The following is a 23,417-nucleotide window of genomic DNA, read 5'->3' as shown; positions in this document are numbered from 1 at the left end:
TATTAGGATTAGTACGTTAATCCTAGAATCTTACTTAGTACGGGTACTAAGCTTAAGTCCTTAGTTAGAGCTCGTTAAAGGGAGAGAGTCGGTGGACTATTAAGATAATTTTAAGGTAGAGGTTTAGGTATAATTGTAAACTAAATAGTAAGATTAAATAGTAAGTTAAACGCTATTATATAAACTATAATATCGTTCCTATATAATAAAGGAGAAGCGTATTACTCTACGCTCTACGAGGTAAGAGGGAGAGTACTCTATCGCTCTTTTAATAGAGCGAGAGAGCGGTTATATACGTTAATCCTAGGGAGCCTATATATACCCTACTTCGATTTATTAAAGTAGCTACGGCTCTATAAAGAGCAATCTAATAATTATAATAGCAGCTAGCTATAGAGCCTTAATAAGTATAAGAAAGTAGTCTAATAAAGAGCTATAGTTAGCTTTTAATAGTAGGAGATATTATTATATTTTAGAGTAGGCTAAATACTAAGACTACTATACGTAATATCTCTATATAACGATACCTTATTATAACGATAGAAATATAATATCACCACGCTACTGTTATAGAGAGGTTTGACTGTATACGTGAGAAGCGGTCGGCAGCTGAGGTAAGAATTTGATATCACGTGCTAGATCTGCGGCCGGGAAGGTGCCGGTGTTGGTGGGATTCTGGGCGCTTAGCGGAGGCGAGTCTGTGGACGACATCGCACGCATGTTGTCTGCACCAACCAACACACCTCTCCCATTCGCTCCCTGCCGCAGCCTTGGTGAGAGCTTGTTCCTCCTGCTTCCAACAATAGCGACGACTCCATTTCTGCACCCAGCGTGGAGCATTATGCACACAGTCACGGTCGCCAGCCGACGGGCGAGTCTGGCAGCACTGTGCTTCTAATGTCTACGCGCCCTCTCACTCGCTGACCCTGCAGCCCGCCGGCGCCGTGCCTGTGGTGTCGCCAGGTCCTGGTCGTCTCCAACGGCACCAGCAGGCCGTGCCCGTCACGCCTCCAACGCGCTTATCCGCGAGCTTCGGCCATGAGCCAACAGTATGAATATCCTCTGCCTCCTCCCCCGCCTTCTCCCAGGCACGGCAGCACCTCTCCTGGCGCTGGTCTGTACCCAAGCGCGTCTGCTTCTGCGCCTGCTGGATCTGTGTCGGGGGACGGATCGTATGGCCAGCAGTCGAGCCGGCCTGTCTCGAATGCCCAACTTCCTTCGATAACGACTTCTTTCCTGGGCCGGCAAGGGGTGATCAATCCGCAGGTCTCTACGCCTGTCTCTGCGGCACGCCTCTCACCAGGTGTATTTCCGTACGCCCCAGCTACGCCTAGTGCCCTCAATCCACGACCGCCTGGTGGTTTGGTCCCTCCTTCGCCAGCAATCAACTCGCCCAGGTCGCCCACCATGGAACCCTACAATCCACGGCAATGGAGCGGCAGAGGCCAGGTCTCGGGTTCGCAGATGGTGTTCCAGCAGAGGCAAAGCACCGCGTCGACCAGCTCAAGTCAAGTTACGGGAATGGAAGGTGTGTCCGTTTTATTGTAGCCCCGGTAGTGAGATCGTGTTGGTTGTTAGTTTAAATCCTGCTCTAAGCAAGTGATTGCAACATCCGTGTGCTTATGCTATGTGTGCGGATCCAATGCCTTCTAAATCGAGCTAACACAATTCACTCCCAGCTGCTATGCCGTCTCCTCCTCCGCCGTACTCGCCAGGGACGCCTGACAACTCCGTACGAGCTTCGATTGCCTCACCAATGGTCGAGACCTTCACTGCCTCGCCACTTGCCGAAAGTTCAGCCAGAAACTCGCCGCAAATCCCCATGTCTCCAGCCTTTCCTCCTCCGCCAAACCAGTCCTCGAGAAACAGAGATCGGTCGGCTTCTGGATTGGCAGGCAATAAGTCATTCTTTAGCTTGTCCGGCCTGCGAGGGAAACAGCCTGTCGGTGTCGAGCCACATACCCCTCAGGCGAGCAGCTCTCCACACGTTCCTTCCTTTGTCGATGTTCGGCCACCAGCCGCGAAAAGAGCTGCTTCTACGGGACATATACAGTCAGGGACGTCTGCATCGTCATCAGCTGCTGGATCGATAGGTCGAGCATCGCCAGAGAATGGCTGGCAACCTGGTATGCCTTTGCCAGGTCCTCCGCCGGGGCCACCACCGGCTGGCATGCGATCTCAGAGCTTGAATAGCAGGATTGTTACAACAGCGTCTGGCAGCGCAACACCAGAGCATTCGTTTGAAGCTCCTCGACCACGAAGGGTTCCTGCTGCAGCTGTACCAAGTCTGGGGACAGTGCCACCAACACCAGCAAACTGGGTCGAAACAGACGCGCAACCCGCTGTTCAGGGATCGTCGTCTCAACCGCAGGCACTTGAAGAGCCGATACAACCAAACGAGGAAGACTATGAGCCATTGAGGATTGATACTGGTTCCCACAGAGACTCCATGCTGGCAAGAAGACCTGCAAGACGAGACACAAGCTTGCAAGGAATTCGGGAGCGACGCTCAAAGAGTCGAGCTGCCAAGGGAACTACAGATGACGACTCACGGCCTGGTAATCTCGTGTTCTCTCCCGACGGAGGCTCCATTAGCCGCAGGCGCGAGCATATGCGGCATGCGTCTGGATACACCGAACCTTCTTCAGCGCCGAGTCCAGCTGCTAGCCAAGCCCCAGGTTCCGCAAAGGGTCCTGGAAGTGTTCTGACGCCGCCATATACTCCCGCTGTTGGCAAGCAAGCTGTAGGTCCTGGCAAGAAGCAGATTGCAAACATCCCTGGCAGCGCATCGAGCGACAGGCCCATCTCGCACCTGCTCCATGCACCGAACGAGGAGACCAGCATGCAAGCTCCACTAAGCCCAGGACGGCCTCCTTCTAGTGGAGGCGCGAAGCCATCTTCCAATCTCGACGCCTTCAGTCTTCAGGCCATCGAGCGTCACCGCAGTTTCATTGAGAAGGAGGCTTCTGCATCGACCGATGAAGAACGTCTTGAGCTCTTCGCCAACTTCATGGTCCACGAATCCCGACTCAGACGCGACCGCTATCCTGCCGCTTACAATTCCATGGCCAGTGATATTCTCGACCTCACGCGGGATATGTGGCGATCGTACAGCTCCAGAAACAGTCGACGAGCTGTCACTCCCAGCACGTCGATGTCCTCCATCGACCCAACAGTACCTTCGTGGGCGTCTGACGGCCAGCCCAGTTCAGCACATGCCAATATGCCAAGTTCTGCATCATCAATGGGAGACTTCACACCAGCGACTGATTCTGCATCCGTTGGTGAAGGAAGCGAAGGATTTGACCGGGCAGAAGCTCGACAATGGGCAGAATCGTTCAAGCCGTCTTTGTCGCCCATTCCCAGCATGGCAGTCAGCACCGTTCCAGACGAAAACTCTTCTCGTGGAAGAACTCCAAGCAGGTGGTGGGAGGCGAGTAACTCCGATGGTAATTCCATAGGCAAGCCGGACAGACTTGAGAAGACCAAACGCGAGACAAAGTACATGGGCGTCAATCCGGCTGCACTGCAAGCCACCAACCAGGAACCCGCTCGACATTCTCCAGCAAGCATTGGCGATCAGAACTCTATGTATGGACCGGACGAGTACCCACCAGAAAAGGTTGGATGGCATGAAGAGAATGATTACGACACTCCAATGGTGACTCCGAACCGTCGAGGCGAACAACGAGCTACTACACCGGGTATCGATCCACTCGACGTCTCCCGACTCGTCACTCTGCCTCCGCCGTATCCTCGACATCATCCAGCTGTGAATAATAGCCATCCTCAATTGAACGACCTGCGAAGCGAGCATCGCTTGCTGGCTGACCATTCTGATATTCAAAAGATTAAGGATTCGTATCTCGACGAGGACTTCTCTCTTTCGAGGGAGCAGAACGATGCGATGAAGCAGCGACGGGCGAAATTGCGTGCGAATATCCAAAGCAAGATTGCTGATGGCAGCATGTCTTTTGCGGATGCAGCCAAAGCAGAGTCCAACTTTGATGTTGAAGAAGCTGAACGAGGCAAAGCAACTGCACGAGCCAATTTCGATGTGTTTGAAGCGAAGGTCTCTCACCCTCTGAATACGCTGCTCACCGAACGACTCGACCGCGCGAATGCTTGCATGAAGCAACTGCGAGCTGAACTCGAGAGTGGCCACGAAGCAGCCAACCCTAATCAGGCGCAGGAAGAAGGCGATGAGCATCCTGAACGACTCGAGAAGCTGACGTTGTTGAAGTGGATCTTTGAATCGCGCGAGCAGCTGCACAAGGAGATGTTTGAATTGCATGCCATGAGGAGTGAGAAGTATTCCGAGGTCATCCTCACTCCATATCGCATCTCCAAACTGCAAGCCAAGATCGACGAAGCGACGACATTCTTCAAGAAGGACAGCATCGACCGACAGGTGACCTACGCGAAAGACTACCTCAAACGCCTCGAAGAACTGCAAACCATGATGGAGAACAACGTCTCCCGCGGCGTTGAGGACCAACTCTCAGCTTTCTGGGACATTGCCCCGGGTCTCCTGGAGGTGATCCAGCAAATTCCACCACACATGGCCGGCTTCGAGATCCAGATCCCACTGCAGGAGTACGAGGAGAACCCTTCATATCAGCACCACCCGCTACAGTACCTCTTCAGCTTGTTGAACCACGCTGAGAAGAGCGCATATCAATTTATCGAGTCGCAGATCAACCTCCTCTGCTTGCTGCACGAAGTCCGCACCGCAACGACCAAAGCACGCCTTCGCCTCGTGGAGATCGAGCAGAACGCCGCTTCCCCGAACGACACTGAGATCCACGCGGAGATGGTCCAGGCGAAGCGGGAGGCGGAGGATCATTTGACGCAGGATTTGAAGGAGAAAGTTGGAGAGGTGGAGAGGCAGTGGCAAGAGGCGTTGGGAGATTGGATGGCGGGGTGTAAGGCAAGGGTGAGGGGTTGGTTGGAAGAGAGTGGTGGGTTGGAGGATGGATTGGAGTGATGAGTGGAGGAGCTTGTGTTGAATATGTGATGATAGCGTTCTGAGCGATGGGAGTATTTATTGTGGTTAGATGGGTATGGTGTCTACGACTGGTAGATCTTATGGACAAATGGGAAATTTCTGGTGTTTGTGGTCTTTCTTCCAACCTCGTGTCGTGACGTCATGCGACTCGTTCCATTTTCACGATGCCGTCTTGTGTCCTGTTCTGTCCTGCCATTTCCATCTTCATCATGCCATTTTCGTCTCATGTCCAAGGTCCCACACAAGCCCAAACCAAACGCCAGGGTATCAAACACCATTCTCATCACCACCTCCTCATCTCCTCATCCTCACCACCTTCCCCATCACACCCCCTCCCATCCCCTCCCCTCCCCTCCCATGCATCTCCTCACCCCACGCCTACCGATGATCCCACTCACTATCCGTACTGCCCGGCCTCTTGCCACGACTCCCATCCTCAATCCCACGACTCACCGCCTGCACGCCGTACTCGACGCCGTCCGTCACGGCCTGCAGGGCGTTGCCGAAGGGTTTGGTGCCGGAGGCGTTGTTGATTGTGCCGCCGAGGCCCCGGCCCGTGGCGCCGACGAGGCCGCCTGCTGTGGTGGGGGGTGTTAGTGGTGGTTGGGATGGAGGGGGTGGTGGGATGTAGGGTGTGGTGGGGAGGGAGGGGAGGGAGGGGAGTGGTACTTGTGCGTGTTACACCGCCTACTACTGCGCCGACTGTGCCTGTTACGCCTGTTATGGCGGAGGAGGCTAGGTTGGAGGATTCTGCGGGTTTGGATTTGTCGTCCTTGCCCATGGTGGGCGGATTTGGAGGTTTTACAAGAACAGGGAAATCGCTGGCGGTTTAGGGTTACTGGTGAGGGAGTTGGAGGTGAGTTGGAGCTTGGGTTTGTTGCTCGTTCGAAGGTTCTGGGGAGATATTTGGACGGCGAGGATAGGATTTGTAGGATAGTTCTTGGGGTTTGCTGCTTGTGAAGATGTGTGAAGAGGGGGTTGTTGTTATTGTTGATGTAGAACAGGAATCAAGGAAGCTAGAGATCCACACTGGCAACAGACATGAGGCTCTGTGCACTCTCACATGGTATGACGAAATAAAGGATTCGTAAGGTTCTCAGGGTCATGGGGTATCTCTTAATACATCTAGCTGGTTCATATAGCGAAGTACATACATCGTCAGTCTTGAATAAATCGCTCTGCTTAGAAGATCATATAGGAAAGGCTTCTGATAGCGATGTGAAGAAGATTCGTTAATCATTTGAAGCTGGACGACGATTACCAGACTTTCTTGCCTCTGCTGCCGTCTTCCACGCCGTGGGCAACGTTGGCTGCTCCGTCTTCGATGCCGTTGGTTACGCCTTGGAGTCCATCGCCAACGGCTTTGGTTCCTGTGGCATCTGCCCTGATTGTTAGATCCGCTGTCGCTTCCCGTTACTGGGTATTATATAGTCGAGCGTACTGTTGATCGTATCTCCCACTCCACGGCCAGTTGCTCCCACGACGCCTCCAACAGTTCGTGAGACACCTCCCACGACGGCACCGAGCTGAATACTCCTGTCAGATATTGTTCTGATGTTCGAAGTTGCTGAAGTTGAAATGACTACGCAAACAAGGAATTTCACATACAGTCCCTGTCACGGTGGTCACTGCACCAGTCACACCCTTGTTGTTGTCGTTTGACAGCGGCATAATTACGGGATCTGTTTGATGATCAGGTGGTAATCGGGAACAGACGCAGTTTGATTGAAAGATGGTGGAGAATAGTGAGATGTTGTTGGAAATGCCTACTTTATGTGTGGAACACCGCGTCGCATCGACTGCGCCTGCGAGATCTGCACGTTGTCGTCAGCCAACAAAGACGATCGTGGGAAGTGCGGTGCACTTGCTGTCACGTGCCTTCCTGTTTGCGTTTGCGCTAAGGGCAGGAGCCGCCGCCGGGAAGGTGCAGGCTTGGCAGGTGCGGCTGCAGTAAAAAGTTGCAGCAGCAGCTTCTTCTCTCTCCGCGCACTCGCCCACGACAACACCACCGCGCTGTCCTCGCACCCGCTTTAGCTCCCCTTCGCCGCGTACATTCGGAGTCAAAGTCCAAAAAAACCAGAAAACCCACAAAAACCCGTCCCGGCTCTCACCCAGTCGGCTCCCTCTCCGCCATCTCCAACTGCGCTGCGCGACCACAGGCTTCAAGCACACGACATGTGAGTCCACCACCGCCCCTCCCAAATCGCACTCAGACACTTCTCAGGCTAAACAACCGTACGCCCACCCGGTTCTTTGTCTCGCCCGCGACAATACCACCTTCCATCGCATTCTCCCCCGCCGCATACGGAAACATCGCCCGTACTGAACTGACTGACCCACCGCTCAGACCGCACCCGCCCAGCATGTCTGACGTTCAGAACGCCTCTGCTCCTGCCGGCCAGGTCGCCTCCCCTCCCGCCGAGGTCAACGGCGGCAACCAGATCAACACCCAGGTCCCCGCCGGCGCCGAGGCCAGCGACCTGCCCACTCCCACCTCTGCCGCTCCTTCCGCCGCCAACCCCAACTCGGCCTCGCTCTATGTCGGCGAGCTCGACCCCTCCGTCACCGAGGCCATGCTCTTCGAGCTCTTCTCCTCCATCGGCCAGGTCGCTTCCATCCGTGTCTGCCGTGACGCCGTCACCCGCCGTTCGCTCGGCTACGCCTACGTCAACTACAACAGCGCCTCGGACGGCGAGCGCGCTTTGGAAGAGCTGAACTACACTCTCATCAAGGGCAAGCCATGCCGCATCATGTGGTCCCAGCGCGACCCAGCTCTGCGCAAGACCGGCCAGGGCAACGTCTTCATCAAGAACTTGGATGCTGCCATCGACAACAAGGCTCTCCACGACACCTTCGCCGCCTTTGGCAACATCCTCTCCTGCAAGGTCGCTGTGGACGAGCACAGCAACTCCAAGGGCTACGGATTCGTTCACTACGAGACTGCCGAGGCCGCCAACCAGGCTATCAAGAGTGTCAACGGCATGCTCTTGAACGAGAAGAAGGTGTTTGTCGGACACCACATCCCCAAGAAGGATCGCATGAGCAAGTTCGAGGAGATGAAGGCTAATTTCACCAACATCTACGTCAAGAACATCGAGCCTGAGGTCACCGATGAGGAGTTCCGTGAGCTGTTCGAGAAGCAGGGCGAGATCACTTCTGCCTCGCTCGCCCACGACAACGAGACCGGCAAGTCCCGCGGTTTCGGCTTCGTCAACTTCGTGCGTCACGAGGATGCCGCCAAGGCAGTTGAGGAGCTGAACGACTTCGATCTCAAGGGCCAGAAGCTGTACGTGGGTCGCGCACAGAAGAAGCATGAGCGTGAGGAGGAGCTGCGCAAGCAGTACGAGGCACAGCGCCAGGAGAAGAGTGCCAAGTACCAGGGCGTCAACCTCTACGTCAAGAACTTGGCCGATGACATCGATGACGACGAGCTCCGTAAGGTCTTCGAGCCATACGGTGCCATCACTTCCGCCAAGGTCATGCGCGACACCACCCCTCTCGACCGCGTCGAATCCCCATCCAAGAAGGACGAGGAGAAGGGTGAAGAGGAAGAGACGAAGGAAGAGACTGAAGAGAAGGAAGACGAGCAGAAGGAGGGAGACGACGATGTTGACGATGTCACCAAGAAGCTCGACACCGTCACCATCGGCGGCGAGAAGAAGGTGCTCGGCAAGAGCAAGGGTTTCGGCTTCGTCTGCTTTTCCAACCCCGACGATGCCACCAAGGCTGTCACCGAGCTCAACCAGAAGATGATCCACGGAAAGCCGCTCTACGTGGCTCTGGCGCAGCGTAAGGAGGTTCGCAAGAGCCAACTTGAGGCCAGCATCCAGGCGCGCAACCAGGCTCGTATGCAGCAGCCAGCCGGCGGCATCCCACCACAGTTCATGCAGCCACAGGTGTTCGTGGGCCCCAACGGTCAGCCCATGATGATGCCAGGTGGTGGACGTGGACAGGTGCCTTTCATGCAGGGTGTCCCTGGTGGTCAGGGCCAGCGCGGTGGATTCCCAGGCATGCCACAGCAGGGCGGTCGCGGCGGTCCAGGTATCCCACAGATGCCGTACGGCATGCCGCCACAGATGGGCGGCTTCCCTCAGGGCTACTCTCCAGCAGCCTACGCTCAGCTCATGCAGGCAGCTCAGGCCCAAGCGCAGGTTCAGATGAACCAGCCAGGTGGTCGTGGTGCCGGTCGTGGTGGTCCAATGCCTGGCATGCCAATGATGCCCGGAATGCCTGGTCTGCCAGCTGGTATGCCACCAATGATGGGCCAGCAAGGCGGCATGGGCGGTGCCGGTCGTGGTGGATTCCCTGGTGGCCAGCGCGGTGGTATGATGGGTGGTCGTCCAGATGAGCAGCGCGGTCGTGCTCAGAACCGTGGTCAGGCTCCTCCCGGCGTCGACATGTCCGCTCTCGGTGCCGCACCACCCCAGCAGCAGAAGCAGATGCTGGGTGAGGCTCTCTACCCCAAGATCGCCGCCCAGCAGCCCGAGCTCGCTGGCAAGATCACCGGTATGCTGCTCGAGATGGACAACGAGGAGCTCATCAACCTGTAAGTTTCACAATCCCCATACAATATTATGTATACTGACATTCTGCAGCACCGGCGACGACAACGCTCTCCGCGAGAAGGTCCAGGAGGCTCTCACCGTCTACGACGAGTACCTCAAGAACCACGGCAACGCTCCACAAGGCGGCGAGGAGGGCAACGCGGCTCAGACCAATGGTGCCGAGAACCTCAACCCCAGCGTCGAGGAGGCAAAGGATCCAGAGGCCTAGAAAGCTCAGCATCCGGCTTACCCCCACGCATGGTCTCGCCGCCAGCCACTGCAGGTGATGGCACGTTGATGCATGATCGGCCTTGACTGGCGTCTGAATGCAAAGACAAGGTCCCGGCCTGCTCTTTCTACTTTCCACCACGCTACGATTACCGCCGAGTACCTCTACGAGGCATCCGATCGACGGCGTGGTACTGTTACTACTTGCGATACCCCTTTACCGAGCTCGACGTTTGTTCCACATGAGCTAGCTCCCGACTGTACCACTACTATTATGCGATGCTTCTCCTCCAACTGGCATCGACATCCTTTTTTCGTCGTCCTCCCTACCTCTTGTCGAACATGTGACTGTAAGAGAGCAAGATTAGAAGAAGATGTGGTGGTCAGTGTGGTGGAAGAGGGAATTCTTTTTGTTGCTGTGTGTGGGCGTCAGTGGAGGATAAGAATGTGTATGAGTACTTCTTCTCTCTCGTGAAGGAGAAGAGAGAAGGAATGTGTAGTGTAGTATGAGAATGTGATATGATGAATGTTTCAAGACGTTGGGTTGTTTCTTTTGTTCGCTTCTCTGCTCTTCAATCGCATCTCCCCATTGTCCTGCGCATCTTGCTACTCGAGGGCGTCTTCACAACAAGCTCATCTACCATTTAGTGGGCGTCTTCTCGTCCTCATCGAGCTTCACCCCGCCTTCATCGCCCCCGCTCCGCATCTCCGACCTTCTTTACATCACCTTGTTGATTGGCACCCTTCCCCTTTCCCTTCTCCCCCTCACCGTCCTCCCCCTTCATACTGCCCTCATCGCCCCGCTCCAAATCCCCATCACCTTTACCCTTCTCCACCTCCCCCTTCACATCACCACCCCACCGCCCTCCCCTCCCCCTCCTCCAACCCCAACCCATAAAACACCCCCCACGCCCCCTCCAGCTTCGGACACCTTGTCGCTCTCTCACCCCCTTTCGTCGTGGAGTGCTCTCGACTCCCACAGTGCACGCGCACCTGCCAGCAGAAATCCCACTGGTGTCCGGATTGGAAGCAGTGGACGCAGAGGCGGCGGGGGTTGATCCCGCGGGTGATGGGTTTGGATTTGTTTTTGCGCTTTTTGTTTTTGGGGAGGGGTTGGTGTGTGGTCGGGGTGGATCTGCGTGAGTGGGCGCGTTTGGGGGGTGCGTTGCTTGCTTTCTCTGGTTTGATGGGTGGAGGGCGTTTGTTTGGCTCCTCGCCATTTGTGGGCGGATCGAGGGGGGGCTGGTTTGCTGGGTTGGGATTGGGATTAGTGAGTGTACCATGGCCTGAGGTGAAAGGAATACTTACACTTCCTCCATATCTGTGTTGATGCGGATGGAGTTGAAGGGAAAGCTGAAGCTGGGATGGATGGCAAGGCGATCTTGCATGTGCGTTGTTTTCCAAGCCGGCTAGCGCCGAGATTTTTACAGATTGGGAAGGAGCGAGGGAGTTGGGTGAATTGCGACTTCACGTCTTCCTTTCGTCTTCAAGCTTTTCGTTAACATTGCATGCACCACATAACAGAGCCATCCAGTCATGGACATTGCGGACTGTGTCGGTGCCAGAAAATGATAGGAAGATGAAGTATCAAATCTGAAAGTGTAAACCCATTCCGAAACGCATTCTCGACTGATGCTAAAGGAACATCAGCACACTGTCTTTGCCACCAAGTTCCATTTCAAGAGCGAACAGAACGAGAAGATACGAGTGCCGATGTTACGGGCCACTGGGAGGTGAGGTTGAATCGTCCGCGGAGCTGGGTCCGGCAAGCCTTCCCTTCTTCACCCAACTTTGACAAGCCTGCTTCTCTCTCCTCTCTACAGAGCCTTGATCCTTTACACCTTGGGTTTTGACGGTTGTTGGGGCGGCGGTGAAGGCGATTTTGGAGAAGGGGGGGGGGGGGGGGTGGAATGGAAGGGAGTTTGGGTTGGAGCCGTAGAGAGTGAGATCATGTGGCATTCGGTGGAAGTTGGTTTCTCTTCCATTTTGTTCATCTTGTAGCAAATCATTGCATTCCCTGAGCCTTCAACGCCACGCTAAACCATACATATGCGACTGGACACTTCTGCTCGACGATCTAGTTTCTAGTCGACCTCCATCTTCGTCTCAAAGTGACTCGTGATGGCATCGACGTAATCAGCTTTCTTGCCACCGGCAGCTTTGATGCCCTTGGTCGACATCCATGCTTTCAAGTCGGCAACTTTATATTTGCTGATGGTGTTCTTGTTGTGCGCTGCTCTCATCTGTTCATCGCTGACGGCCTCATCATCGTCCTCGTCCTTCACCTTCTTGCTCCCACGAGGGGCAGAAGCAGACTGAGCGGTGCGTTTGGATGCGCCATTCGTCGCGGGTTTGATATTGGCCTTGTTCTCTTCTTGCCACTCATTGAAAGCCGTTTCGAGTTGTGCGCCCCAATCCAGGACGTAATCACCAGCCCTCTTGTGAATCTGCTTCCATCGAGGCAACGTCTTGTCGTCTGGCTGCTCAGGCAAATCTTCCTCCAACGCCAAAGCCTGCAGGATTCGATAGAGCCACTGCAATGACGGATTGGGGTATTTGCTGGGGTCGTAGACAGCCTTGGGCAACTGGAGCTGCTGAACGACAAACCTCATTGCATCGACTACATTGTCGGACGCTTTCACAAGGTTCGTCTCCGGCATTTCGCGAATGTCGTCGGCGAATGGCAGTGGTTTGATCCAAAATCCAGGAGGCATTTGTTGCTCGCCAGTCTCATTCCGCTCTTCGGCGCCTGGAATCACGGCAACAAGCTTCGGGCTGGCATTGCGGCGTGAAATGTACCATGCGAGGCCGAACTTCTGATTTTTCAGCAGCTTTTGATGCAGCGCAGAGAACACGCGCGTAGAGCCGATGTAGTCTTCTTCAGAAGGATAGATAAAATCTGACTCTTTCAAAGAAGCCCAGATGGGCAGCTTGCTCTGGGGCTTGAATCCAATGATGCGGACGACAGGGTCGCCGAAGTTCTTGATTTTGGCGAGTTCCTCTTCAGTGAATGAGACTGTCTCGCCGCCGAACTTAAAGGCTTTGCGTACTTCGGCCTTCTCCACCGTGCGGGCATTGTCCTCCGCCACAAGAGTGCTGCTGCCAATTGCGATCTGCGGCTTGTCGCTGTCTGGCGGCAGGTAGATGTATGTAGTACGCTTTGGAGCCTGGCGCATCAGAATCTTGTATCCCTTGATGCTGATCTTCAGGCCTGGTCCAATCTCGAAAGGTACATTGCTGAACAACGCACGACGCGGAACTGAACGTGAAGCAACGGATGAGATCAGTGATTGCAGTAGACTGATGCCATCGGTAGCAGTGCTGCTTGCAGATTTAATGTCCGCAGTGAGTGGAGCGGGTGCGTCTGGATCTGATGGGACGGAGGAGTAGACGATGTCGTTGTAAAACTTGCTCCTGTCAAATGTGTAACCTCGATCTGGATGCGAGATTGGAAAGAGCTCGATCGTCACACCAAGATCGTACAAATCCTTGGCTCGCACGGCAGCGCTGTTCCTCTGGTCTCTGCTAGAAGCGTGTGGAAAGTCGTTGTCTGTCACCAGGAACAGACGCCTCGACGAGAAGTTGGGTGCCTTGGTGGTGAAGATCTGATTTGCACAGAACAGCACATTGGCCATGCTGACCTCTTCGCTGCTCGCCTGGAGGAGCTCTGCAGCTTCTTCCTCATCGTCGACCAGATTTCGCAGCTGCTTGACATCTGCTGCAGCCGGCACATCCAAGTCCGTCAGCAAGTAGCAGTGAGGGTACTGCAACCCGGGTCGGCCGGTTTCTTCATCGCTTTCCTGGAATTTGCTCTTCTCTGTGCCGAACAGCAAAATGCCCATCATGTCGCTGGGGTTGCTGATGATTCGTTGTTGCATCAAGGCGTAAGCGCATTTGAGCGCCGCAACGGTTGGCGAGAGGGCATTGTCGGGCTTCTTTGGGTCGGCATCAGACGGTTTGGTGAGCATGCTCTTGCTGACATCGATGGCGAAGAGAACGGCATCTTTCTGGGTCTTGTAGCTCGACTCCTCGATCTCCTCTTCTTCCTCGTCGTCCTCATCGGGGCCACGGCCGTACTTGTAATCGTCTGCCATAATGTGCGGTATATTGGGTGTTCGGTCAGGATTGTTGTGTATGTGAGTGGGAGAGCATGTTGTTCCATTCACCTGTTTGTATGATCAAGTGGCAAGCAAGTAACGTCCGCGTCCAGGCAGCATGGCGGAAGGAAGCCGCGACGCCGACGCGCGAAAACATGTGACACTAATGTCCCAAATGTCAATCTCGTACGCCGTTGACGTGCCTCACGTCTGACAACTCTTGTCAACGCCGTTCTTCTTTTCGACATCCATCTTGCACCGCGATACGCTCCAGCTGCAGTCCAACATGATGAGATGGAAGCACCCCTTGTACTCTTCATACACTTGCTCGACGTTTCATATGCCACCCACGTGCTCTGCAAATGGCTTATCATAGGGCAGTATTCGATCCAATGTTTCTTCCATGTTGCTCATCTTCCAGCTCTCCTAACATTGCCCTCGCGTCCCAGGTGAGCGAAGTCATCCTTTCCAACTCCAATCCCCTCTACTTCAGTTGAACTCAAGCCATGGGCTCTATGGCTGCCAGAACTGACCACGCAGTGATCACCGACGTGGCTATATTATTTACGAATCCTAAAGATACTGAACCCGAATCTCCCACCCTCGGTTGGACTCGCATCGACAAGGATCTGTATTTGCGCCGAGGGAAGGCGCGAGCTGCATGGCTTTGCGTGCAGTCGAAGAAGAAGGAACATCTTTCAAGTGAGGATAGAGTGGTCATACAAGTCGCAGTAGCGGACTCGAACCCGGGTTGGGCATGGGAGCAGAGGCCTCTGGGCGTATGGATCTTGCGACGCGAGGTCGGGCAGAGCACTTCAGAAAGCTTCGTAACAGAATTGGATGTACTTTATGGCACAGACGCAGTGGATCCGAGGCCTGGCTGGACAATCGGTCGAACTGCTTTCCAGCTGGACTTACCTGCGGATGTTCCACTTGCGAGGCTCACTGTCAGGCATGGACCGGCAAAACCGAAGCCTGACGTTACTCTCGCACCAAGACTGGACGGATCGTTCAAGATTGTTCAAGTTTCAGATCTGCACTTTGGGACTGGACCTGGAATCTGCGAAGACGCCATTGATACAAATGGAGAGTTGTTACCAGCCTTCGAAGCTGATCCTGCATCTGTCGAATTCGTCGGACGATGGCTGGATCTCGAGAAGCCCGATCTTGTAGTGCTTACAGGGGATCAGTCAGAGTTTGGGAAAACGCCAGACACCCAGACGGCGATCTTCAAGTACACGGCCCCTCTCATTCGGCGCTGCATACCATTCGCCCTCGTCTTCGGCAATCATGACGACGAAGGACCACCCTCGCTGCCGCGTGCTGCACAGATGGCTCTGCTACAAACCTTGCCGTACTGTGTTGCAAGGCCAGGTCCTGATGACATTGACGGAGTAGGGAACTACTACCTCCAGATCGGGACAGTCTCATCACAACACATTCCACTTGTCCTGTTCTTCCTCGATTCGCATAATCGTTTGCCAGCCAAAGGCGAGGTGTACGACTGGATCAAGCAAAGTCAAATCGATTGGTTCAATACCGTATCCCAAGACCTGAAAAGCGGACTCGATCAGAATCCTCTAGCCATGGGTTTCATTCACATACCGCTGCCGGAATACAACGAGCCAGGTCTCATTGTGACGGGTGGTCATAGGAGGGAAGAAGTCATGTCGCCACGGTTTAATTCTCACTTTTACGATGCCCTGGCCGCAGAAGGGGTAGCAGCTCTGAGTTGCGGGCATGATCATGTCAACGATTACTGCGCTTTGCGACCAGCCTCCAAGCTAGGACCTTGGCTGTGCTATGGAGGTGGCAGCGGATTTGGTGGGTATGGAGGCTATGGTGGCTACCATCGTCGAGTAAGAGTGTTTAATGTCGACACGAGAACTGCTCGGCTTGAGACGTGGAAGAGAGTAGAGTATTGCAAGGAGAAGGTGGACGAGCTGGTACTTGTCGAAGATGGCGCCGTCGTTCCTCCTGCTCAGAATCCAAAGCTTTGAGCATCGTCGTGCCTTCTACTCACTCACTGAACCACACCAGATACATATCACTACAGTTCATTGCTCTCAGGTACCATCACTCACTCGCGACACAAGCATTCCTCCAAAAAGTCGTATGGTGGAAAGTGGGCCGCACGTGATTAGTTCCGAATCGGGACTATGCCTCGGGATGACGATCTCGATGGCGACGGACCTGTGAGAAGCAACGTAGATCGCCTTACCCGCGCAAGCTCCAAACAACTGTCTTCTCTTTCCTCGGTCTTGTTTTTGCATAGTCCACAGCAGCGATGAGTATACAACAGCCGCTCAGGTCGCTCACGCGCCGAGCAACGCCTTCGCAATGCCTCTCTCTCCAGCCAAAAGCTCAACACCACAAACCCAGAATATGGCAATCGCCCGAGCGGACTATGGCCACTGTGGTGCCACCAGTGACGCAGGACTCGACGAGCAAGAATGGTCCGACGGCGATGGTCTTCATGAATATGGGCGGTCCCTCCACCACCGATGAAGTTGGCGACTTCCTGTCTCGACTGTTCGCGGACGCCGACCTCATTCCACTCGGACCACTCCAAAACTACCTGGGACCTCTGATCAGCAGGAGACGAACCCCTAAGATCAAGAAGCAGTATGCAGACATTGGTGGAGGGAGTCCGATCCGCAAGTGGAGCGAATACCAGGCGGAGGAGATGTGCAAGATCTTGGACAAGACGAACACGGAGAGCGCACCGCACAAGCCATACGTCGCGTTTCGGTATGCGAATCCGTTGACGGAGGAGATGTACAACAAACTGTTCGAAGATGGGTTTGGCAAGGGAAGAGGAGGGAGAGCAGTCGCGTTCACTCAATATCCGCAATATTCTTGCAGTACTACGGGCAGTTCGCTCAATGAATTGTGGAAGTGGAGGCAAAGACTTGAGTCGCCTACGCGGAGTGCGGATGCACCAGCAGAGGGTTCGATACAATGGAGTGTGATTGATCGCTGGCCTACACACCCTGGACTGGTTCAAGCATTTGCAGAGAACATCACCAAGAGACTGGAGTCATACCCTGAGGACATTCGTGACAGCGTAGTACTGCTGTACAGTGCGCACAGTCTCCCCATGAGCGTGGTGAACCGCGGTGATCCCTACCCATCTGAGGTTGCGGCAACTGTCTGGGCCGTGCAGCAAGCACTTGGACATCGCAACCCGTACCGACTTGTATGGCAGTCGCAAGTTGGACCATCGGCATGGCTTGGTGCCCAGACGGCTGAGACGGTTCCCAACCTTATCAAGAAGGGCCAGAAGGACATTGTATTGATCCCCATCGCATTCACATCCGATCACATCGAAACTCTATTCGAAATCGACCAGGAGGTAATTCACGAAGCAGACCAGGCAGGCGCAGACGGCCGTGTGCGAAGAGCAGAGTCTCTGAACGGCAGCCCAACATTCATTAAAGCTCTTGCGGATCTCGCAGGGAGCCATTTGAAGTCGGGCGTGATTTGCAGCAAACAGATGGGACTGCGATGTCCCGGTTGTAAGAGTGAGAGATGTCTGGAACAAAAGCGATTCTTCATGGGGCAGGGAACACAAGCCAATGAAGCCGTGACTTTGTAAATTTTAAGTATGTATACACAACTCCACTACTATTGGCTTGTATGAGAATGGTCTAATGTCTGCACTACCTCTGCCGAATGTGTACAGGTGTTTCTTGTCATTGCCGCCACACTATGCAGCCAAGGGCGGTACAGCTGCGAATGCGAACGTGATGGGATGGTTGCGGTCTTGGTCGAGCTACCATAGATTGCTCTAGCCCCACGTGAGAGTTGGGATGGTGTGCTGAAGCTCCTGATACTTCGAAACAGCAACACCTTTGCACAGACTTTCTTATTTATACACAGCCTTCTAGTCGCAGCAGAATCTGGCCTCACCACACCGCCAACATGTTCAAGAAGTTCCGTCGCAGCAGCAAAGACAAGGTCGAGCAACGCAGGCTTTCAGAGCAACGAAGCACCTCAGCCCAGCTCTCCCCAGTCGCCACCAACAACACCAACAACCAAAAATCATTCTTCTCCCTCCCAGCCGAACTCCGCAACGACATCTATGAACTCGCAGCATCCGAAATCACCCTCCAACTCTTCAACCCAACCCCCTCCAAATCCCAAAAAACGAAACCCATCCCAGCCCTCCTCCTCGCAAACCGCCAGTGTCGAAACGAATTCCTCCCCGTCCTCCTCTCCACCGCATCCATCAAAGCCTCCATCACCGACTTCGACTTCAACCCCCTCCTCCGCGTAACAGGAAGCCTCTACTCCACCGAACTTAAAGCGCTCCGCGCCAACCCCAACCTGAAAATCTCCCTGCGCGCGAAGAAGTGCCCCAATGACGCCTATCCCAACCTCCGACGGTGGTGCATCAACCGCGCTTCGTCTTTAGACCGCTTGCCGTGGTCGTACGGGGTGGATGTCCCGGATACTCAGCAGTTGCAGTGGTACGCGGAGCGGGCGAGGGTGTTGTTTGAGAAGTTGGGCGAGGAGCCGAGTGTACGGGCGGAGGTGCAGAGGGTGTTGGAGGTTTTGGAGGAGGGGCTCGGGAGGGATTTGTTGGGGCAGAGGGGCTGGAGCGGTGGGTATGGGGATGATTTTGTTGCGGTTGCGGCGTTGAGGAGGAGGAATAATTTGGAGGGGGCGTTGCATGCTGGTTGAGGGGATGGGATGGGATGGGATGGGATGGGATGGGATGGGGGCGGAGAGGGGTGGGGAGGTTGTGATCTTACGGCTGTTGTAAAGACATATTTACTAGTGTTCATGCTTGAGATGTATGTTTCTGTTGATCTCGACGTAGCATCCGACACCTGCATGCCGATACATGCCTACGTCTACGCACCAACAGCGTTCATCGCGTCCTGCAATCTCTCAACTCTTTCCGAAGTAGTAAGTGAATCTACTTCACGCCATCAAGGTCATCAGTGTTCTCTACAAAACCATCGGCTTCATCCTCAACTTTCACCTTTCGACTCGCGCGTGTCGACGCGAGATGTCGTGGAGAGGCACAGAGAGGATCGTGTACCTCTCGCCCGAGGACCAAACAGCTCTCTCCACCTCCTCTCTACCCCGCCTGTGGGAGATGACCTGAGAGCTGCGGGCATCAGGCATCATCAGAATAGATTGAAGTAGGGAAGTTGGTTCCATTTTTTCTGTGTTCAGTAAACATTGTTTCACGAGGAAGTACTTATCAATCTCCATTCCTTCACGTTCTGCAGAAGACGACTTGAGAAGTACAAGATATCATCATGGCGAAGATCCCAGACTTTGACGACCTTCCTGAGGTCAAGGACATGCCAAAAGGTAGGACTGTCCGGGATGGCAGCAAATATGGCTGACCGTACCTCCAGGCTGCGCCTGGGGACTCTGGGACAAAGACGGCAAGAAAGACGTCTACGGCACCCTCAACCTCCTAACACCGGAAGTCATCAAAGCAGCCTACTCCGAAGCCAAAGAAGGCGTGCACGTCTCCCTCAACTGGCCCATCGGGGCCATCAAAACCCCTGGTTTCGGCCGCAAAGGCCTCGTCCACAAAGTCATCGACTTCAAAGAATCCCCCTTGCAAGCCCACGGCTACGACGACGAGATCGAGTTCAACACCCAATGCAGCTCCCAATGGGACTCGCTCGTCCACTTCCACCACCAACCCTCCGGATGCGGATACAACGGCACCAAAACCAACGCCGAGCAGCTCACGCAAAGCTACGACTCCGACTGGGACTCTGACCAGAACCTCCCCACGCTCAACCACTGGCACCAGCGCGGCGGCATGGTCGCCCGCGGCGTCTTCATCGACTTCAAAAAGTACGCCGACGAAACCGGCCGCGCCTTCAACCCCTACGACGCCGACCAGATCTCCATCGACGACATCGAGACCATCGCCAGGAAGCAGGGCGTCGAGTTCAAACTCGGCGACGTGATCATCATCCGCTCCGGCTTCACCGAGGGCCTCACGAACGTCTCCGGCGAGAAGCAGGCCGAGCTCATGGGCTCCCACCGCGTGTGCGGCGTCGTCGGCAACGAGGACTCCGCCCGGTGGTTCTGGAACAAACACTTCTCCGCCGTCGCCGGGGATATGATCGCGTTCGAACACATCCCTCCGATTCTCGAGGACGGTAGGGAAGGGGTTGTGTCGGAGTTGGTGCTGCATCAGTATTTCCTGGGCTTGTTCGGGATGTCGATCGGCGAGCTGTGGGATTTGAAGGCGCTGTCGGAGACGTGTGAGCGGTTGGGGAGGTATTCGTTTTTGTTGACTAGTGTGCCCTTGAATGTGCCTGGGTCGATTGGGAGTCCGCCGAATGCGTTGGCGATTTTTTAGGTTTCAATGTCGTATGAGAGAGCTGTGTGCTTGTTGAGTCTGAGTTTTTGATATCTCACCGCTTGAATTGAATGTCTCGATTCGTGCATTGATGCCTGCGATTTTGTTACACAGGTATGCATTCCAGTGGAGTCATTCTCAGCTTCCCTGTCGTTCTTCCTTAGAGATAAGTAGACCATTTCCTCCTGTCCTAAGTCAATTCCAACCAACCACACCATGCCTCCCTCCAAGGCCGTCAGCCGTGCACTCATGAAGTATCCCCGACTTACAGACGGCTCCTCTTATTGCTCGTATCCCTCTTTCCTCCGTGAAGCGTTCCGTCTTTCGAAGCCAGTCGCCTTACTCACCGTTACCAAGGCGGAGGTCGACACCGAATTCGCGACGCAAGTCCGACAAAGCCTTGCCCATGATGACGGTCTAAGCCAAAGACTGATCGATGAGGTACGTCTGTGACAGAATCGTCGAGAAGCATGCATGAAAGGGAAAGATGCTTACCTGGCCAGGCGACCAACAAGACATCGAACCAGCTTTGGGAAACTCTCCGATCAGACCTAGCAAAACGCAATCCGAGACAAGTGCCTACAGGCATCGACCTTCAAGCCGTCAAGGACATCAAGCTGGCGGCTGTAGGCTGGGATCCTCGGAACCGACGCCGGCCGAACGACAGCCTGAGTGTGCAGCGCTACGAGGACTTTGCGCGGAAGACGGAGAGTTTGAATCGTGAGACTGAGTTCGACAAGGCTTTGATGGATGATGCGTTTCGTCTGGCGGTTTCTAGAATCACCAATCAGTCGACCAAGGGGGTGTAATTATCCGCGGATGTGGAGCGAATGCTCAGTCGAGTAAGTGTCTGGCGTGATTTGCAGGTGATGACTTGCTAAAAATCCAGTGCCTAGGCGACGAATCCAAAGAATACTGGAAAGACAGAGAATGAACCGCACATTCCATTCGACCAATCCAATCTATCCGCAAATCAGCAAGAGACATTATCATTACCATTAACGAACCCCAACCCCAATCCCCCCTTCCACTCCCCCTCCCACCATCCCTCTACCGCCCCGTAATAACCCCCACCAAATTATCCACCCTCTGCCCAACCTCCACCCTCTCACCCCCAGCTTCATACCTTTCATCCGGCAACGGCGGCACCCAATCATACACACTCTCATACGCGCTCTTCCTCCGATGCTCCACGTCCAAGCGGGCGAGATACTGCGCACACAGCGCATCCGTGCTGTTCGTCTGATGGAACAGATAAATCTGACTCCGCCTCTCCAGCGTGCGTCCCCAAGGCGTCGAGCGCGACTCCACGCGGGGCTTCAATATCTCCGGCTCGATGTGTTCGTGCATGGAAATCGCCCGCGAGGGGATGCGGTTGAGGATGACGTATTCGTTCTCCGTGCTGCGCAGGAGGGGCTCCATGCCGAGTTTCTGCATCACTTTGTCGACTTTGAAGACCATCGTGTGGGGCGCGAGGTGGCACGTTCGGATTTTGTAGATGGTGACTTCTTCGCTTTCGTCGATGGAGCGGCGGCGGGCTTTGGCCCATTGCAGTGCTTCGACGTATTCGGAGAACGTCGAGATGAAGTAGCTGTCGGCGCGGGAGTAGCCCCAGTTGAGGTGGCGGGCGAGGCTGGCGCGGAGTTCGTAGAGGCTCGTGGGGACGCTGTCGGAGAGGCGTACTACGAGGTTGCAGTTTTCGTCGAAGGTGGCGCGTGATTCGCTGTATTGGACTCGCCATAGGATGGGAGGGATCCTACTGCATTTGAGTGCACGGAGGACGTCGAGCGGCGACTGAGCGTCCATGTCGAGCCGCTTCCGCGAAGGCTTCTGTGAAGTGTGCGTGTCAGTGATGGATCCACATTTGACAGCTTGACAGCGGGAAGGCGCATTATTAAAACTTACTCGATGCCTCTGAAACAGCAACATCCGCGCATATTGGACGGAGGATCATCTCGGCGTAGGTTTGTTTCGAAGTGTTCATTATTAGTTGAGAAGTATGTTGCCCCTCTGCCACCCACGTTCGCCATGGATCAGGGGAGAATGTTGAGAAGTCAACCTGGACGAATGGAAATTGGTGACCCTTGGGGAATCTCGTACGGAAATAACGTGCTCGTTTGAAGTCGCTTCTTCTACACTCGCCTTAGCTATTATACATTGAAAGGCCTCGTCATACCGCGTTCTCCGCTCGTCTACTTGAATCGCTTCTCGGCCGCCTTCCAGTTGACCACATCCCAGATGGCGCTAAAGTATTCGGCCTTGCGGTTCTGATATTGCAGGTAGTACGCATGCTCCCACGCGTCAATGCCGAGCAATGGGCGGAACTGGCCGACCACTGGGTCCTGGTTGGCGTATGTCTTGATCTGGATGGCACCAGTCTGAGTGTCCTGAACCAACCATGCCCAGCCAGAGCCTTGGATACCCGCGAGGGCAGTGTTGAATTGCGACTTGAGGTTGTCGAGGGAGCCGAAGTGAGACTCAATGGACTTGGAGAAAGCACCGCTTGGTGGCTCGCCGCCGCCCTGAGACTTGGGTGCGAGGTTCTCCCAGAAGAGGGTGTGGTTGGTGTGGCCGCCTGGTATATGTCAGCTCCTCGACTCTCCTCTCATAACACATGTGCCAATGATTGCGGTCTGTCATGCTCTTGCCCAAACGTACCACCGTGGAAGTTGATCAATGGCTGGATCGCAATCTGCGCCTGAATATCGCCCTTCTGTTGTGCCTCCTGCAGCTTCTCGATTTGAGTGTTATACGAGGTCACGTAGGTGTTGTGGTGCTTGGAGTGGTGCAGCTCCATGATCTGGCCGGAAATGGCTGGCTCGAGGGCGCCATAGTCGTCTATGAAAAGGTACAAGCATTAGCATTCATCCATTCTTTTATCCAAAACCACGCCGTCGCTATGTTTCAGAGTCTCAAGTCCCATCTCTTATATGTTGTTCAACGTACATGCAAGATCTGGCAGTGTAGCCTTGCCGCGAGTGAATGTGGTGCTGGCAAGAGCTGCTCTCTTCGTAGCAGACGGCGCTGCAGAGCGGACAGCCGTGCGAAGAACGTTCTGGCGAAGTAGTGTGGTAGCCATGGTGATTAAGAAGGAGGATTGGTATAGGCGGATTGGAGGCTGAAGTGATCGAAGGAGATTCAATTGCTTATTTACAATCAAAGTGAATGCAAGCAGAGGTGGAGTTGAGGCCGGAGCT

General features: G+C 54.5%; 13 protein-coding genes across 13 annotated transcripts; 7 read left to right on the top strand and 6 right to left on the bottom strand.

Annotated features, from left to right (window-relative positions):
* Positions 1–1,684: 1,684 nt before the first annotated feature.
* Positions 1,685–4,987, top strand: M409DRAFT_68913 (uncharacterized protein; the record flags this gene model as incomplete). Its single annotated transcript, XM_033818043.1, has 1 exon — positions 1,685–4,987. The coding sequence occupies one exon, from the start codon at positions 1,685–1,687 to the stop codon at positions 4,985–4,987; it is 3,303 nt and encodes a 1,100-aa protein (XP_033663877.1).
* A 399-nt stretch (positions 4,988–5,386) lies between these two features.
* M409DRAFT_26835 (uncharacterized protein) lies at positions 5,387–5,789 on the bottom strand (the record flags this gene model as incomplete). The annotated part of the gene is made up of 2 exons (XM_033808296.1): positions 5,387–5,586; positions 5,678–5,789. 2 exons carry the CDS (start codon positions 5,787–5,789, stop codon positions 5,387–5,389), a joined length of 312 nt encoding a protein of 103 aa, XP_033663876.1.
* Positions 5,790–6,265: 476 nt separating this feature from the next.
* M409DRAFT_26834 (uncharacterized protein) lies at positions 6,266–6,679 on the bottom strand (the record flags this gene model as incomplete). Its single annotated transcript, XM_033808295.1, has 3 exons — positions 6,266–6,387; positions 6,450–6,534; positions 6,617–6,679. The coding sequence occupies 3 exons, from the start codon at positions 6,677–6,679 to the stop codon at positions 6,266–6,268; spliced, it is 270 nt and encodes an 89-aa protein (XP_033663875.1).
* A 692-nt stretch (positions 6,680–7,371) lies between these two features.
* M409DRAFT_58017 (uncharacterized protein) lies at positions 7,372–9,781 on the top strand (the record flags this gene model as incomplete). The annotated part of the gene is made up of 2 exons (XM_033813796.1): positions 7,372–9,554; positions 9,604–9,781. The coding sequence occupies 2 exons, from the start codon at positions 7,372–7,374 to the stop codon at positions 9,779–9,781; spliced, it is 2,361 nt and encodes a 786-aa protein (XP_033663874.1).
* Positions 9,782–10,466: 685 nt separating this feature from the next.
* On the bottom strand, positions 10,467–11,000 carry M409DRAFT_58016 (uncharacterized protein; the record flags this gene model as incomplete). Its single annotated transcript, XM_033813795.1, has 1 exon — positions 10,467–11,000. The coding sequence occupies one exon, from the start codon at positions 10,998–11,000 to the stop codon at positions 10,467–10,469; it is 534 nt and encodes a 177-aa protein (XP_033663873.1).
* An 864-nt stretch (positions 11,001–11,864) lies between these two features.
* Positions 11,865–13,874, bottom strand: M409DRAFT_26832 (uncharacterized protein; the record flags this gene model as incomplete). The annotated part of the gene is made up of 1 exon (XM_033808294.1): positions 11,865–13,874. One exon carries the CDS (start codon positions 13,872–13,874, stop codon positions 11,865–11,867), a length of 2,010 nt encoding a protein of 669 aa, XP_033663872.1.
* Positions 13,875–14,383: 509 nt separating this feature from the next.
* M409DRAFT_26831 (uncharacterized protein) lies at positions 14,384–15,877 on the top strand (the record flags this gene model as incomplete). Its single annotated transcript, XM_033808293.1, has 1 exon — positions 14,384–15,877. One exon carries the CDS (start codon positions 14,384–14,386, stop codon positions 15,875–15,877), a length of 1,494 nt encoding a protein of 497 aa, XP_033663871.1.
* A 407-nt stretch (positions 15,878–16,284) lies between these two features.
* M409DRAFT_68909 (uncharacterized protein) lies at positions 16,285–17,475 on the top strand (the record flags this gene model as incomplete). Its single annotated transcript, XM_033818042.1, has 1 exon — positions 16,285–17,475. One exon carries the CDS (start codon positions 16,285–16,287, stop codon positions 17,473–17,475), a length of 1,191 nt encoding a protein of 396 aa, XP_033663870.1.
* A 326-nt stretch (positions 17,476–17,801) lies between these two features.
* M409DRAFT_26829 (uncharacterized protein) lies at positions 17,802–18,563 on the top strand (the record flags this gene model as incomplete). The annotated part of the gene is made up of 1 exon (XM_033808292.1): positions 17,802–18,563. The coding sequence occupies one exon, from the start codon at positions 17,802–17,804 to the stop codon at positions 18,561–18,563; it is 762 nt and encodes a 253-aa protein (XP_033663869.1).
* A 587-nt stretch (positions 18,564–19,150) lies between these two features.
* Positions 19,151–20,220, top strand: M409DRAFT_68908 (uncharacterized protein; the record flags this gene model as incomplete). The annotated part of the gene is made up of 2 exons (XM_033818041.1): positions 19,151–19,205; positions 19,253–20,220. The coding sequence occupies 2 exons, from the start codon at positions 19,151–19,153 to the stop codon at positions 20,218–20,220; spliced, it is 1,023 nt and encodes a 340-aa protein (XP_033663868.1).
* Positions 20,221–20,436: 216 nt separating this feature from the next.
* M409DRAFT_26827 (uncharacterized protein) lies at positions 20,437–21,029 on the top strand (the record flags this gene model as incomplete). Its single annotated transcript, XM_033808291.1, has 2 exons — positions 20,437–20,661; positions 20,724–21,029. The coding sequence occupies 2 exons, from the start codon at positions 20,437–20,439 to the stop codon at positions 21,027–21,029; spliced, it is 531 nt and encodes a 176-aa protein (XP_033663867.1).
* A 241-nt stretch (positions 21,030–21,270) lies between these two features.
* M409DRAFT_26826 (uncharacterized protein) lies at positions 21,271–22,026 on the bottom strand (the record flags this gene model as incomplete). The annotated part of the gene is made up of 1 exon (XM_033808290.1): positions 21,271–22,026. The coding sequence occupies one exon, from the start codon at positions 22,024–22,026 to the stop codon at positions 21,271–21,273; it is 756 nt and encodes a 251-aa protein (XP_033663866.1).
* A 386-nt stretch (positions 22,027–22,412) lies between these two features.
* On the bottom strand, positions 22,413–23,299 carry M409DRAFT_68907 (uncharacterized protein; the record flags this gene model as incomplete). Its single annotated transcript, XM_033818040.1, has 3 exons — positions 22,413–22,795; positions 22,879–23,058; positions 23,167–23,299. 3 exons carry the CDS (start codon positions 23,297–23,299, stop codon positions 22,413–22,415), a joined length of 696 nt encoding a protein of 231 aa, XP_033663865.1.
* Positions 23,300–23,417: the final 118 nt, after the last annotated feature.

Source organism: Zasmidium cellare, assembly GCF_010093935.1.
Source record: "Zasmidium cellare ATCC 36951 unplaced genomic scaffold M409scaffold_33, whole genome shotgun sequence".
Taxonomy (NCBI): Eukaryota; Fungi; Ascomycota; class Dothideomycetes; order Mycosphaerellales; family Mycosphaerellaceae; genus Zasmidium; species Zasmidium cellare.
The sequence above is the reverse complement of the archived record's forward strand: the minus strand, read 5'-3'. Positions and strand labels throughout refer to the sequence as shown.